Raw genomic sequence first — 14,199 nt, 5'->3', positions numbered from 1 at the left:
AGGCTTTTGTTTTATAGGTTGTTGTTTTTTTTCCACTGGCATATGTATCACACACGCTGCTTAACTGGCAGTAGGGAAATCTGGGTGTGTTTATATATGTTTTCTTTATAGGGAGCCACTTATTAAAGCGGCTCCTTGTGCTGACAAAAGAAATCCTAAAGAAACTGCTGCCAAGAATTAAATACATCTCCACAGCAGGCCTAGATGGAGAAATAAACATAAAAGAACATTTAAGAAGCAGCTTAATGCATGGAGTATAAATACTAAAACTAATACATTTCACAGAAAACAATGGACAGGCTGTTTTAGGACAAATATGAACCGGAATAAAGTATTTAAATGTGAAATTTGTAACTATAAATAATGTGTTGCTCAGACAAGTTCTCACTCATACATTCTCAGTTTCCTTACTAGTTAAGAGGTGTTGGCAAACTTCAGTGGGGCAATAAAAAGCCTCCGTACTTCACCATCAGAGATGAGAACGGTCAGAGGAAACGACACTGTCACCACAATCCAGCAATTACATCCCTCTTCCAACATTCTTTGAATAACTCTTCTCTCTAAATCACATATGGGCTAAAGGTTGGAGAAAATATACAAACACTTATCCAAGCCTTCTGGAAGTAAAGAGAACGAAGATATCATATGTAACTTAAATGTACAATCAAAACTTACTGGAAGCCCTCATGGTGAGGGGTACGACAGATTTCTATGTTTCCTTTGCTCCGGTTGAAGTTTCCTCTCCATCACAGGGAACATCCATCTGCTGCATTGTGCAGCTTTCCATCAAACAGCAGCAGTAGCTCGGTGCTTTCTTCCTCGCTGGCTCTCCGACCTCATGTGTTTACAGCTCTGCCTCTCTTTTTCCAGCCTGCTCCATGCAGGTTTTCCCTTCCCTCTAATTTTCTACTTAACACCCTCTCTTAAACTTTCATCTCTCAGATTGCACTTACAGTATCTCTCTATTTATGCACTTCTCTGACCTCGTACTTCTTTTTACTTACGTATTAAAAATCATGCAAGTCATCTTGTTCTTGTTTCCTTCCCTTTTATCTTTAGGTTCCTTCACATAACGAAACCCCTGTTTCAAAAATTACTTGAACACTCAAACTATATTTTTCCTTCTTCTGGTCTTAACTTCTCTCCGTTATAATCTTTCTTTTACATAAAAACTCTCGCTCCCACTTCCTTTCATCCTTCGACAGAAACATCCCAATCCCCACTCTTACACTCAAGCGCCTACAACAGAGTCTGCATCTTCTTTGTATCCAGCAGGAAATGACTCATTTCAGCTGACGTTCACATAGGCCAGACCCTTGAGGTTGCAGGACATCAGTTGGTGGATGCTGACTTTATATGTCAGCCAAGCCCACCGGCTAACTGGAAGCCAAGAAGGCTTTGACCTTGGCTTCTTTGTGACGCTTTGGCCACACAGTGTACACTAAAACCCACTTAGACACCAGTACTGGCATGCACATTTAAAACAGCATAGATGTCGCCTACAGTGAGTCAGAGAACACAAGTAAAGGGATGAGACAGACGGCTGGGGTGGGAAGCCGAGATGGACGGACCTTGTGGGAAAACCACAACGAAGACAAAATATCACATAAGTTGTTTATTTACTCTCTGTGAGATTTTGAGGAGGGTTTGATTTCTTTAGTTTGATAATAAAAAAAAAATGTAAATGTGCAGATCCAGATGGAGAAGCAAAACATTTGTTTTCCCCCAGAAAACAAATCAGATCTTGTTTTTTTATTTGTTTTTTCACTTTAACTCGTGGATTCAAATACTAAAAATAGCTAACAGATGCATATGTAATTTTTGCTCGAGGCTTTCCAATACAAGCCACATAAAGGGCACATTCTTTCAGGAAATTGAAAAAATCTCTTCTTTGTAAGTGTTGAGTTTATGACCTGTCATATGCACGCTAAACGAGGACACTGATTCACTGACTTTGGTATTCTCTTAATCTGTTGACAGTTCAAAGAAGTCTACTTTGGCATACTTCATAAATCTTAAAAACAGTTTTTCTAAGAAGCAACAATAAAACAATAAAGGCATCTCTTACAAAAAGAAAAAAAGAAATTCAAACACCGATACACAGTTCGGAAGGTAACTCAGGGTTAGGTGCCTTACGTCCTCTGATGTGGAAGAAGACGAAGATGGAATCAAACCTACAATTTTTAGATTGCAAGCTTTTTTCCCTTCTGCCTCACTGTGGCTTAATAAATGCAGTGAAAATGCAAAGTTTTCACACCATAGTTTCCAAAGTGTTGGTGCTCGTCAGTCAGGGTGTCCAAGAGAAATCAAATTACTAGAATATCATTGTAGTTAACACTAAAGAACCTGTGATGAAATTGCAATCTCACTGCTAAAGATTGGTACCAGCCCATCATTGTCCAACGAAAGCATAAGCATGCATGTGTGGTGCCTGAATATGTTGTAAAAGAAGCAAATATTTAAAATACAGACATCATCAAATAACCATGTCTGCACATCCACAATACCCTACCCTCTCACACCCTAACCCCCCCTCCCAGCCGGAAAACACGAGGTTGGAAAATAAATAGAGGGAATAGAACACTCTTCCCAATAATAAATTTACACCATGGATAGAGTGAGCATTTACTGAAGCAATGGCAACAAAAAAGATGTGTTACACTACAGGCGTAGAGTTAAATCTCCACAGCCTCATGGTGACGGTTTAGCTTGCAAGCAATATGAAATGTTGCAAGATATCTGAATTAACCTTGAATACAGATGTGCTTCGAATCAATGAAATGCAGTGATAGTATGACATCAACCAGAAGCAGCACATGGCTGTCTGTAGACTCTACTATCTAGTCTATATCAGCTGAAATACCTCTTATTTCTTCTTGAAAATCAAGCAAAAGGGACGGCAAAGATGCTTGCACATTCCTCCCAACTGGTAGAGTTTGATTCATCAGTTAACTGCTAAAGTTATACCCCTACTACACATAACTCTGAATCATGAAGCAGATTTAACAATTAGCAAGTCTAGATTTGCATCTGAAATAATTAAAAAGCGATGACATGTCATTACCATGGTATTATCAAAATACAAGCAATCAAAGGCTCCATTACGGTGTTTGTTCATGTGTATTTGCCAAATTTGATTTCATGTTTGTACATAAAGACAAAAGACTAGGTTCCCTTTAGTGTGGGAACAAAACACCACTATTCATCTGTGCAGAATTTAATCAAGAGATTAATTAGTAGACAAACATGCCTGGCATAGCTTGCAAAACACAACAATGCACCCAGGCAGACCGAACTAATCTGAGGCACCCGCCGTGCTTCCCTGCCAATCTTTTTTTTTTAATGTCACTGCAGTCCTGCTGAGGGAAATAAGTGACAGCAGGCAGCAAGCCCCCAGATCAACAGCCAACAGAGCTGGTGGATGGTATGTGTACTAGATTTACACAAACTATTGAGTCTCTAAGTCTCAGGGACTCTAAAGGGACTTGGATGACATCATTTCCTGCTGATAATTTCCCATGAATCCAGAGGGGCATGTGAACCATGAAAAGCAGCTGTAGCAGGAAGTTCCTAAGCAGAAGAGATTTTCAGACTACTGTGAAGTGCAAAAAAAAAAAACATTTTATCGCTATGCACAAACAGATATATAAAATGTTTAATGTGTTTATTAGGATACATCCTCTCTCTAAACCTTTACACCAGTAAAATCAAAGACTACAAACAGACGGCCTGGAGAGAAGCCATATTCCCACATACGCTAAAGCACTTAGTCCTTCATGTCTAAAGGTTAAAAAAAAAGACTCGGGAAGACAGTGGAGGACTGATGAGATATGACGAGAGGGATGGGGGAGGGATCAAGTAGAACATGTCTGTCTTCTCTCATGAGCTACATCTGCTATGATGTTGGAACCTCTGGAATGCACTGTAAAACCGAATCAATATTAGCATGAATTATTGCTATTTTAAAAATAGAGGCTCCTCCAACATAATGATGGGAGACCACAGACAAACACAGGGGCACATGCAATGTTTGAGAAACTGCACTTATGACCGACCAGAGTAATAAAAGGGACCAGAGCTATAGCTGTTTGCTGCCTGCATTTAAATGAGATCAGAAAAGGAGACTGAAGGTCATCAAGCTCTGTGTTTGGGAATGCAACCTTTTGTCCAGCAGAGGGTGTACAAGAAAAACCTTCCAGCATTGTTTTCATATTCATTCTGATCATGAATGCCTTCATGATCAGGTTGCATGAGAGGCTTTTTTTCTACCCGTCACATTTTAATCATTTATTCATTGGGAGACTGGCCTCTTACTGCACAACAACATGCCATGAAAATGCCACCTAGAAAGGCTCTTACATAGTAAGGACATATTGAAGACAAGAAAACATGTATAAATCTGTAAAATAGTTTAAATTAAATACATACAATTGGGCTACTCAAAATGCAATTTACCTGAAGGAAGATGAGTAAAAACATCAATAAGATCATCTGCTCTTAAACTCTGTTGGACTATTATTGTCTACTGTCAGTAAAAGGGCCAATTAAATTATTAAAGACACAGAACACCCACAGAATGGAGCATCTAAGTTCTTCAAAAACTTATTTTCATAACATTTGACTCTCGGACAAAACAATAATTTTTCCTCACCATTCAGCCAAACAGTATTGCACCAAAGTATAGTGCAGTTCAGAATAACACATCGATACTTCTTTCTACCTTCCTTATACTTCCAATTTAAAAAAAAAAAGAAAAGAAAAAAAAGTATTTTATTCAATTGTGGGGTTTTAACAACATTTTAAGTACCGTCTCATGGAGAATTACAATCTAACAAGCTTCTCATTTAATGACTTTTAGCTTGTTTTTACATTAATAGTGATTTTTAAATGACACTTGTTTCATACAAATATTTGATTATATTGTTTGAAATATGCAAATAAAGAGTTAAGTCAATTTTTTGGAGATTTGCTGTGCTTAATAAAAATGAAAAGGGGATTTCAGTGCATTAAAAAAACAGCTTCTTCCCTTGAATACTGTATGACAATAAATCTCTCAACTGTCATTTTAAGCTTTGATGCTTGACATAGATCTTTAAGGCACTGAGATCCAACACAGAACAGAACCACAGTCAAACCATTTTCTCCGCTAATCTCTAGCTCACTTTACAGGTAACATGCTGGAAGAAATATATTATATATATATATATATATATATATATATATATATATATATATATATATATATATATATATATAATTTTTTTTTTTCCATTCACTTTGGTTCTGAATCATATATTGAACAATCAGTTCTTATGCAATGTGAGACACCTTGACCATTATTTTAGATATGATTAATTGCAGTAATAAAATCTAAATTCCCTTGTAGCAGACAGTGAATAAAACATAAAAAACGTGACGATTTTAAAAATGTAAAAATCTTTTTTTCAATTAGAGAGATTATTTTAAAAATTGCAAAAAGAAGGAAAGTATATGTTTTTAAACCATAACTGCGCTCAGAAAATCTTGACTATTTCCAGAAAAATGTGAAAGCATTGAATATTCTCCAAAATATTTAAACAAAGTGAAACCAGTTCATGATTGAATGCATTTCCCAAAACATCCAATCCATGCATTGCTCCTTATCTACTCAATGCACAGATTTAAGCTTTTGTTTTTAAAAATCATAAACCTGACCTTTTTCCACATGTGCAAACTTAAAATATAAAAAGTTAAGAAACACTAAAAATACTATTATTTCAACCAAGTTAACTAATTGGTGAAACCTTCACCAGCTATGTCATGCCTTTAATAAGCCTTTAATAAAAACCTTGGTGCAAACTGATGGCCCACCTGTGGTAACATTTCAAGGGAAACTCTGGACACACAGCTTTCTCATGTGACGTCTAAAAAAGGAAAATTAGAAAAAAAATAAGCAAAGCTAAAAGGAAGAGCTCTGTGGATCTCTAATCTGGTTTATCCATGGCTATAATTTCCAGAAGCCTGAATGTGCCACAATCATGTGTTTATTATATGCAAGTACAGACACCTAAGGAATGTTCTTTTATCACACTGCTCAAGCTCTGTGTCCTGCTTTCATTGCTGCATATGTCTGTAGAAAGCCCAGAGCAAAAGCAAAACACCTTGTAAAGATGCTGTTTGAAGCTGGTATTACAGTATTTCTCCCTATAGTGAAACCAGCCCTGGTTCGGCTTGGGCTAAAAAGCCAATCAGAGGAAGAAGCCATTTTCCAATATTGAAAGTTAGATTGTTTCAAGGAAATAGGAAATATAGGTAGTCTAAGAACAAAATTTTGACTTGAAAGTCTGGCAGCATTATTTTTCCAGAGTGTTTTGCTTTAGGAAGGACTGTCTGTGCTTCACAACAGTCATCTAAAAAGATTTTAAGTAGGGCAATTATTTTGCTAATCGATTAATCTGTCAATCATTTTTTTTTGAATAACCGTTATTAATCAGATAAAAAAAGGTTCCTTAAAGATTTTTTTAAAAATTAAACAGGTGAAAGTAAAGCTTTACTTCTAGAGGAGATATGGATAGAGCATATTGTCAGACAATTTTTTTTAACCTTATATTTATACTTATATATATTTTCTCATAGTTTGGTATAAATAGTGCTCCAGGTGGATTGCTCTGTCGGATAAAGAAATTTTAGTCTCTATGCTCTAACGATTAATCGATTAATAAAATACTTGTAATTATTTCTATAATCAATTAATTTTAATTTATTTGTTTGCATCAGCTCTAATTTTAAGAGACATTTATTGCATCATTTATTGCTATCATGATAAGTTTGTAGTCATGATAAAAATTTAGATTTATTATCTTAACGTCTAAACAATGATTAGTAAAAAGAATGTGCATTTCTTTATTATTTTTTTTTTTTTTCCACCGCGGCATTGACAAATTTGAAGAATATGATTCAATTCTGTTACTTCAAAATGCACAGTGGTAATAAATCATCCTTTTTGCAACTGGTGTCTTCAAGTAGCCAAATGTACATGTATTTATTCTTTAGAGTATTATGTGTGATTGTGGGGCTATGATTGCTATGGTAGGCTGTCACTGCCATACAGTTATTTAAGAAAGACTGCAAAGAAGTAATGTTTCCATTTTTAAACTGTTACTTTTATCATTATCATAAAAATATAACCTAATATTGTGATAAAATTTTAGGTGCAAAATGCCCAGCCCTAACTCTTCCAATGACCAAACCAATAAATCAGTCAGATTAGCTCAAGCACAACAAAGAAAATACTCAAGTAATTTATCAAAAGCCTTTCATCTCAATCCCACTGAATATTTCAGGGCAAAGCTCAAATATCCTGTTTGTAAGACAGCCCTAAAAACATAATCTAGATACGTATGTTCTGTCAGGAGGATTGGTTAAAAATTAGAAAAAAAATATTGTGATAAGATTGTAAATTAAAACAGACAAAGACAATTATATTTAATACTAAAGGCAAAATTATGAGAAAGTTTAAAAATGTGTTCTCTTGTTTTCCTATAATTTGGGTGATCCCATCTGACTTTACTCTAATTCAATGTAAACTATTAAAGAAAAGTACATTTATTTTTTATATTGGATATGCAAACATGTTTTCACATGTTAAAAGCACTTTTAGGTCATTAAAGATTATCCTCTTTAATTTAAGCGTGTCCCAGTTTTATATATACTCCATTAGGGGGATCATTTATTCATCCATGTTGGGAAGGTTAAGGTTAAAAAGGGTGTATTAGAGCAAGAAGTAGGGAGTGCAAGCCAGCAAAGTCATACCACCACTCTGCACAAGCAGAAACATGCTGTTCTATGTACATTCTTGGCATGTTTCTCCTTTGGACATTTGTCTCATACATCATCAGAAGGGAGTGGATTAAAAAAAATTAAAATTTTAAAAAACAAACAATAATGTCTTCTAAAAAAAAAAGCAAAGGCTGAAGAGCCGCCTCAGTTGTTCTGTTGAATATTGGGTTTATTTCTTGGGAAGTGTGAGTCATGTGACAGGAAGTAGAGGAAGTATCCAGTAAGGTAGGTGAAACACAGACAAAAACAATAACACTTGAACCCTTCGTGGTTTGTTTAGACTTGCTTTAGATTTATGAAAACCATATTTGGTCTAAAAGTGGCTGCCTATGTCCAGTTCATTCAGATGTGAGCAGAAAATGCTTCAGGAAAGTTCTTAAACAATAACATTTGAAGCACAAGATGTAAGGGTTGTTGCTATAGTAATAAACTGATGTATTGCAAACTGCTTTGCCATAAGTAAAATATTGGAGAAAAATCAAGGAGAACACAATCAGACATAAAGAGGCTGCAATCAGAAGCTTCCTTCCCATGTTTCAACACAGATCAAAGCTTACATTGTTCAAACTGCATCTGTCTCCATCCTAACTGATTAGAAAACTAACTTTCTCCCTTTGATCCTGGATGGTCAAATTCAAATCAACCATTACGACACTTATTAGGACTTTCTCTCATCTCCCTCTTTGACTACCTTGTGCCAGCTTGCGCAGAAGCTGCTGTCGAGCGATGATGCGTGACAGGCGTAGGGCGGAGCGCCTCCGGGGCGTGTAACCCAGCCTCAGGTAATAGTCCTGACCGTCAGGAGTCATTGCCTCCAGACAGGTTTCCTCGCTGGTGTTGTCGCTGTCACTCTCGCAGTTGTTGCTGCCGCCCTCTGCACTCTGATCTTTCTCATCCAAAGTATTTTCTAGCTCTCCACTCCTGTGATACAGAAGATCAGCGCTGTCTTTGCTGTCCTCACTGCAGAGAGGGTCAGCACTCTCTGCATCGTCCCTCATGCTGTCCACTCTGTCAGCAAAGGTTAAACCTACTGTCTGTGCAGCAGCCTCCTCGCCTTTGGTACTTTCTGCTGCGTTTGCACTGTTTGTATGATCCATGCTGTTCCCTGGTGATTCTACCCTTTCTTTACCTTTACTTAATCCAGATGGATCCATCATTACAGCAGCATCCACATTATCTCTATTCGTACAAGCCTTCCTTACTCCGGTGCTGATGACTTATTATATGAGGATTCCAGATGAATTGCTGCCTCTAACATGTCTTCACTGGAAGCCACACTCCCTCCTCTTCCTCCTCCCTCTTCCACAAACTTCATGCTACCACCTGACTCAGGCTGCTGCCCTTGTTCTCCCCGCCCGCACGCAACTTCTTGGCTGAGAGGGGAGGAGGATATAGTCACAAACTGTTACTTCCACAAGCTCCCTCCTTTAGCCACGTGACCAGCAGCCGGTGAAGGAACTCTTCCTTGCTTCCTGAAGGTTTGCCAGGGAAGCGGTTTGGTACCTGCCCCAGACATATGTGCTTGTCTGTGATCGGCGGGATGTAGGCCTGGAAAAAAATATGATCCCAACATCCCGATGTGAAACAAGGAAGGAGCAGAACAATAGAGAGTATGTGGGTGTGAGAAGGAGGGGTCTGAGGAATGCAAGTATGGAAGGAGTGAGGCTATTGTTTCTGCAGCTGTGTGGGACTTTTAATGCCATTCAGCTATGTTCTCCGTCAAGTTCATACCACATTAAGGTGAACCCATCTTTAAGCTGTGTTACTATGCTACTCCTAAATGTTACAGCAACAAACATCACAAAACAGCTCATTGTGTCAAGAATATCTCCAAAAATGTATATTCTGTCTCACTAAATTAGACAAGATGGAAATAGCTAAATTCAAGACTGGATTTGATCACACTGCCCTCTTCAGGAAATACAGGATAATTCTGATTTACATTGCAAAGTAGAAAACACTGTTACTGTAAATAAAATTTTCTTAATGAACATATAAATACATTTAGAGAAAACTTCAGAAAACGCTCAAAGAAACTGTAACATAGAATAACTGCTATATTACACTATACAACATTAAGCTAAATAGCTGCATGTAACTGGAGCAGTAAATGGAAAAAAGCTGTAGAAAGTGTGATATTAGATCTGCCATGTTAAATTTAAACAAGCCAAAAGGAATAAAGAAATAATAAGCTACAGCCAAAGTAAACTTTGACTATCATGTAGGATTAGCAATCAAGCGAAATCACCAAAAAACCCAATTAAAGGTCTAACTTCTGATTTATTTATTTATTTCTTTTTTTTGTTAAAATCATTGAGTTTGAACTGATTGCAATTTTTTTAGTAATGAATTAAAAGCAACACCATATCAAAAACACTGGAGTGAAAAGGATACAAATATAGAATAAATATAAATAATAAATATAAATATATGGTAGATACAAATATATATTAAAAAATTTATCTTAAAGCTACAGTGTGTAATAATTACAGGGATATACAGTCAGAAATGTAATATATTATACATTACTATGTTATTTATCATCATCTACGAGCTCAGCCTCTTAACCTTAATATTTGCGTTGCCTTAGAATTCGTTATTTATAATTACATAGGAGCGGGTCTCGCAGCCATGGAGGCAGACATCTTTGCGCTACGGCAGCGCAGAGCCAACAAACTAGCGATTGCGAGATCGCCAAAACGTCACAACGATGTAGAAAAAATAACGGGTATATTTATTATCTTAAGTCTACCTGAAATCTATACCCTACACAGACTAATGAAATACTATCTGTAAAATTATCTATGTAAACAAACCTCATCACTTGAGAAGGTAGGTGATGCGGACGTTGTGGAAGACATTTTGTCCCGTAACGCTCGCCATACTGTTGGGGGGGAGAAGCAGTTGGGGGGAGATGTTCATGTTGCTGCAGTCTGCAGTCTGACCGCTAGATGTCGCTAAAAGTTACACACTGTAGCTTTAAAGTCTTCATTTAAAGAGAAAATATATTAACAATAAACACTCAGCTTTTTCTAGAAAGTTCGGATTACCATCTTGAGCTCTTCTTGAACTCCGGAAAGTCAAATTGCAACAAAAATGACCCAAAATACTGCAATTATATGCACATTTGTGTTTAATCACTGGGTTTTACATGCAGATGACATCTATTCAGTGTCAATGAAGGAAACTTCCAGAGGAGCCATGGCTCAGCTTGGGGTGAGAGAGATGATTAATGATTAAGCTGTTTGTCTGTTTCAATCCCTTTGGGTTCATCTGTGCTTTCTAATAACCTAACACAAACCAAAGACATTCACATAAATATCCAGTAAAGTGGAATTAAACCCCCAAATCCCACATGGAGAGAGAGTGACCCCCACCTCACCTAATCCAGCAGATCTGTAGAATTACAACTAAATCCCACTGCGCACTCAAATCCTCATTTTGGGATTTTTTTTTCTTTTTTCTGTCTGGGTCTCGGTTTACTTTTTACTTTCTATTGCGACTCCACAGTCAGTTTTTAGTAGCACCATTTTTAAGGTACATGTCCTGTCACCATGTAACTGACCTGGATACCTCACCGGCCCCTGACGGCCAATAGCAAAGTGGAAATGCTTGGTCAAATACCAGTGTAGATGTGGAGCCAGATGCGTGCATTTTAAGGAATCTCCATCTTCAAATCTGATCCAGACAGATGTGGAGCTCTGTGCCTCTGAGCTGATGGATTAAACAGCAGTGAGAGGGAAGAGCAGGAGAGTTTTGAGAGCTGGCTTGGATGTAAAGATGAAGCAATGAAAAGAAGTGGATTGCAGGTATCATCAGCTGCTCTTTTTTTAACAGATTGGTCTCCTACACAGCAAAAAGTTACTTAAGAATGTATAAAATATTATTGTATTTTTTTTTTTCACTTACACAAATCCTACCTTAACTTTGCTATTTTTATTCACCATTTGTGGAAAAGGCTGCAGGTCAATGGGTTATACTGTATACAACTAAATCAAGTTAGGTTTGAAACCAATGAAGACATTCAATAGAGAAAGTTGGAAAAACTTGTTTCTGTATCCAGCTATTTTAGCACTAAAGCTAAACCCTGAAGCAGTTTGTGCTAATGAAGGACACATCCTAGCTGCGGTTGTTGGGGAAGTCTTGTGTGTTATCCTGTTAATACAGTTTACTAGTTCAGGTAATGTTTGACACTTTCATTGCCAAGCAATTCTAAATGTTTGTTTCTTCTGAAGTGAATGATAAATGACATTCTTGATGAAAATTGGTTGTGTCAGATAAATCATATCTAGCAGTAGTAGTAGTTATTTTGATCATAGTTTATATGAGTCTAAAACCACAAATGGGGATCAAAGCCAAAAGAAATGGAAATAAAGATGAACACAGAGCTTTATCCAGAACTGGGTCACGATGGCAGCAGTCTTAACAGAAAGACACCATACTTCAATCTCCTCAGCTAACTCCTCTGGGTCCTCCACGGGAGACACAAGATGCTCAAAGTCCAGCCAAGAGACATAGTCCCTCCAGCATGTCCTGGGCCTCCTCTGAGTGGGATCTACCTGGAAAACCTCCAGAGGGAAGCATCCAGGGAAACCATTCCCCAAGCCTCCACAGCTGACTCCTCTCAATCTCCCTGACTGTAAGCTTAGAGCACTAAACAGAACATTAATTGCCAAATACATATATATAGCTATACATATTTATCTATATCTATATATATCTCTATATCTATATCTATATCTATATCTATATCTCTCTCTCTATATATATATATATATATATATATATATATATATATATATATATATATATATATATATATATATATATATATATATATATATATATATATATATATATATATATATATCTCCGGTTCCAAAATAAGGGCTCTGATGTCACTGTCTGAGAGGGTCTGATGTCCTGAATGTGGGAATATTCTTACTTCAATCAGTTTAAGTGGCGCACATCTCCCTAATTACATTATATCTAGCAGACAGCTGCAGCTCTCTCTTCCAGTCTGCTCCCCTTTTTTTTTCTCCTCCTCCTTCCAGCCTCTCTGACGCACAGCTTATATCCAGAATGTGCGCTTGTGGCAGGCTACTGTAAACACAGAGGAAACCGGCTGACTGACCCTCCTGAAGTTGGCGCATTAGTGTTCATGTTACAGTCCTCTCTGCTGGCTTTAAAGCCCCAAATAATAACTAGACTAATAAATGGGCCAGTATGTATATATTTAGGTTATACATAAATCCAAACATGAAATGACCAGCATCTCAAAGCTCCACTCGTTTTCACGGCACATGCCTGCGCTGTTTTCAGCACTAAATTTGACAATGACCTTCCCAAAATAATCAGGGCGCGCGCTCTGTGCGCATGACGCCACCAGACTGCATGCAGCCTGGGCTGGAAATAAACTTTCACCCTTTCTATTAATGTTTCTACATATTGCGATGGATTTAGTAGGGTTAAATAAAACGTGTCTGGAAATGAGCGACATGTGAATGAATTAGGCTATCTGATAGGATCAGCATTTTCTGTGAAGCGGCTGCTCCTCAATTAATTCAAAAATAAGATTATATTAAAGAGGCTACACCGTTTCCTATGTGATTGTGCACCAGTTTTATTTATCTATAAGTGAAATGTGAGTAATTTAATGTTTGGGGGTCTGACCTGCTAGTCTCCGCTCCCGGACATTCCTCCACAGCAGGTCCCAAGCTTTGGACGTGGAGTCCCGCAGCTGCTCACTGATCGACCGCCGCAGCTGTAGCTTACTGCCACACTTTCTCTGAGTTGTCATTGCGGTGCCTCACAACGCATTATTAAAGCTGTTGTGGGATCTAAACTCGGGGTTATTCGGTGTAAAATGAGCTTCTTCCTCAGATCCTGCTGTAGATCCAGCGCGCCCGGGCTGCTCCTGCCGCAGTGGCCGTCACCGCTTCACCTGATCCGGGCTACAGCTCCGCGCTGCGTCACCTTCATCCACCCGCAGAAAACCTCCCTTTAGCCACAACCAATACAAATAAATAAATAGCTATAACTTCACCGATCCCACATCCTTTCATCCAGTCGCTAAGTTGTTGTACTTTTTCAACATAACTTCTGCTGTTGAGCTACAGAGCCAGATGTGAGAGGCGGATTCCCCCCCCTCCCCATGAGCAAAGACTCTCTCTCTCTCTCTAACACACACCAAACCTACAGGATCTGCAGAAAAAAACCCACCCACTCACCCAAACAAGGATCCCTTTCAATCTCCTTGATGCGTAGTAATAACACTCAGTCATTCCACAAATTTAATGCACACAAGTTGCAACTGTGCTGCTTGTCGCCAGAACAAGTCTAAGTTTATCTGTCCATTCAGGCTGGATGAAGTCAAACTTC

General features: G+C 37.9%; 1 protein-coding gene across 7 annotated transcripts in view; it reads right to left on the bottom strand.

Moving 5' to 3' along the window:
• The window catches only part of stard13a (StAR-related lipid transfer (START) domain containing 13a), a 70,111-nt gene that overhangs the window by 18,171 nt on the left and 37,741 nt on the right, over window positions 1-14,199 (bottom strand). The window contains exon 1 of one of the 7 annotated variants that reach the window (XM_038278780.1): window positions 13,492-13,967. The exons of 4 other annotated variants lie outside the window; for them this stretch is intronic. In XM_038278780.1, the coding sequence (XP_038134708.1) occupies window positions 13,492-13,618 (127 nt within the window). In that variant the 5' untranslated portion in view covers window positions 13,619-13,967. Of the gene's footprint in view, window positions 1-675; window positions 1,449-8,509; window positions 9,324-13,491; window positions 13,968-14,199 lie in introns of those variants that run through there. 2 more of the 7 variants (XM_038278778.1, XM_038278781.1) reach the window with 2 other exon arrangements.

This window comes from Cyprinodon tularosa, unplaced genomic scaffold (genome assembly GCF_016077235.1).
Source record: "Cyprinodon tularosa strain WSP-4 unplaced genomic scaffold, ASM1607723v1 ctg144, whole genome shotgun sequence".
In the NCBI taxonomy this organism is placed as follows: domain Eukaryota; kingdom Metazoa; phylum Chordata; class Actinopteri; order Cyprinodontiformes; family Cyprinodontidae; genus Cyprinodon; species Cyprinodon tularosa.
This window is presented reverse-complemented; position numbering and strand designations above follow the sequence as displayed.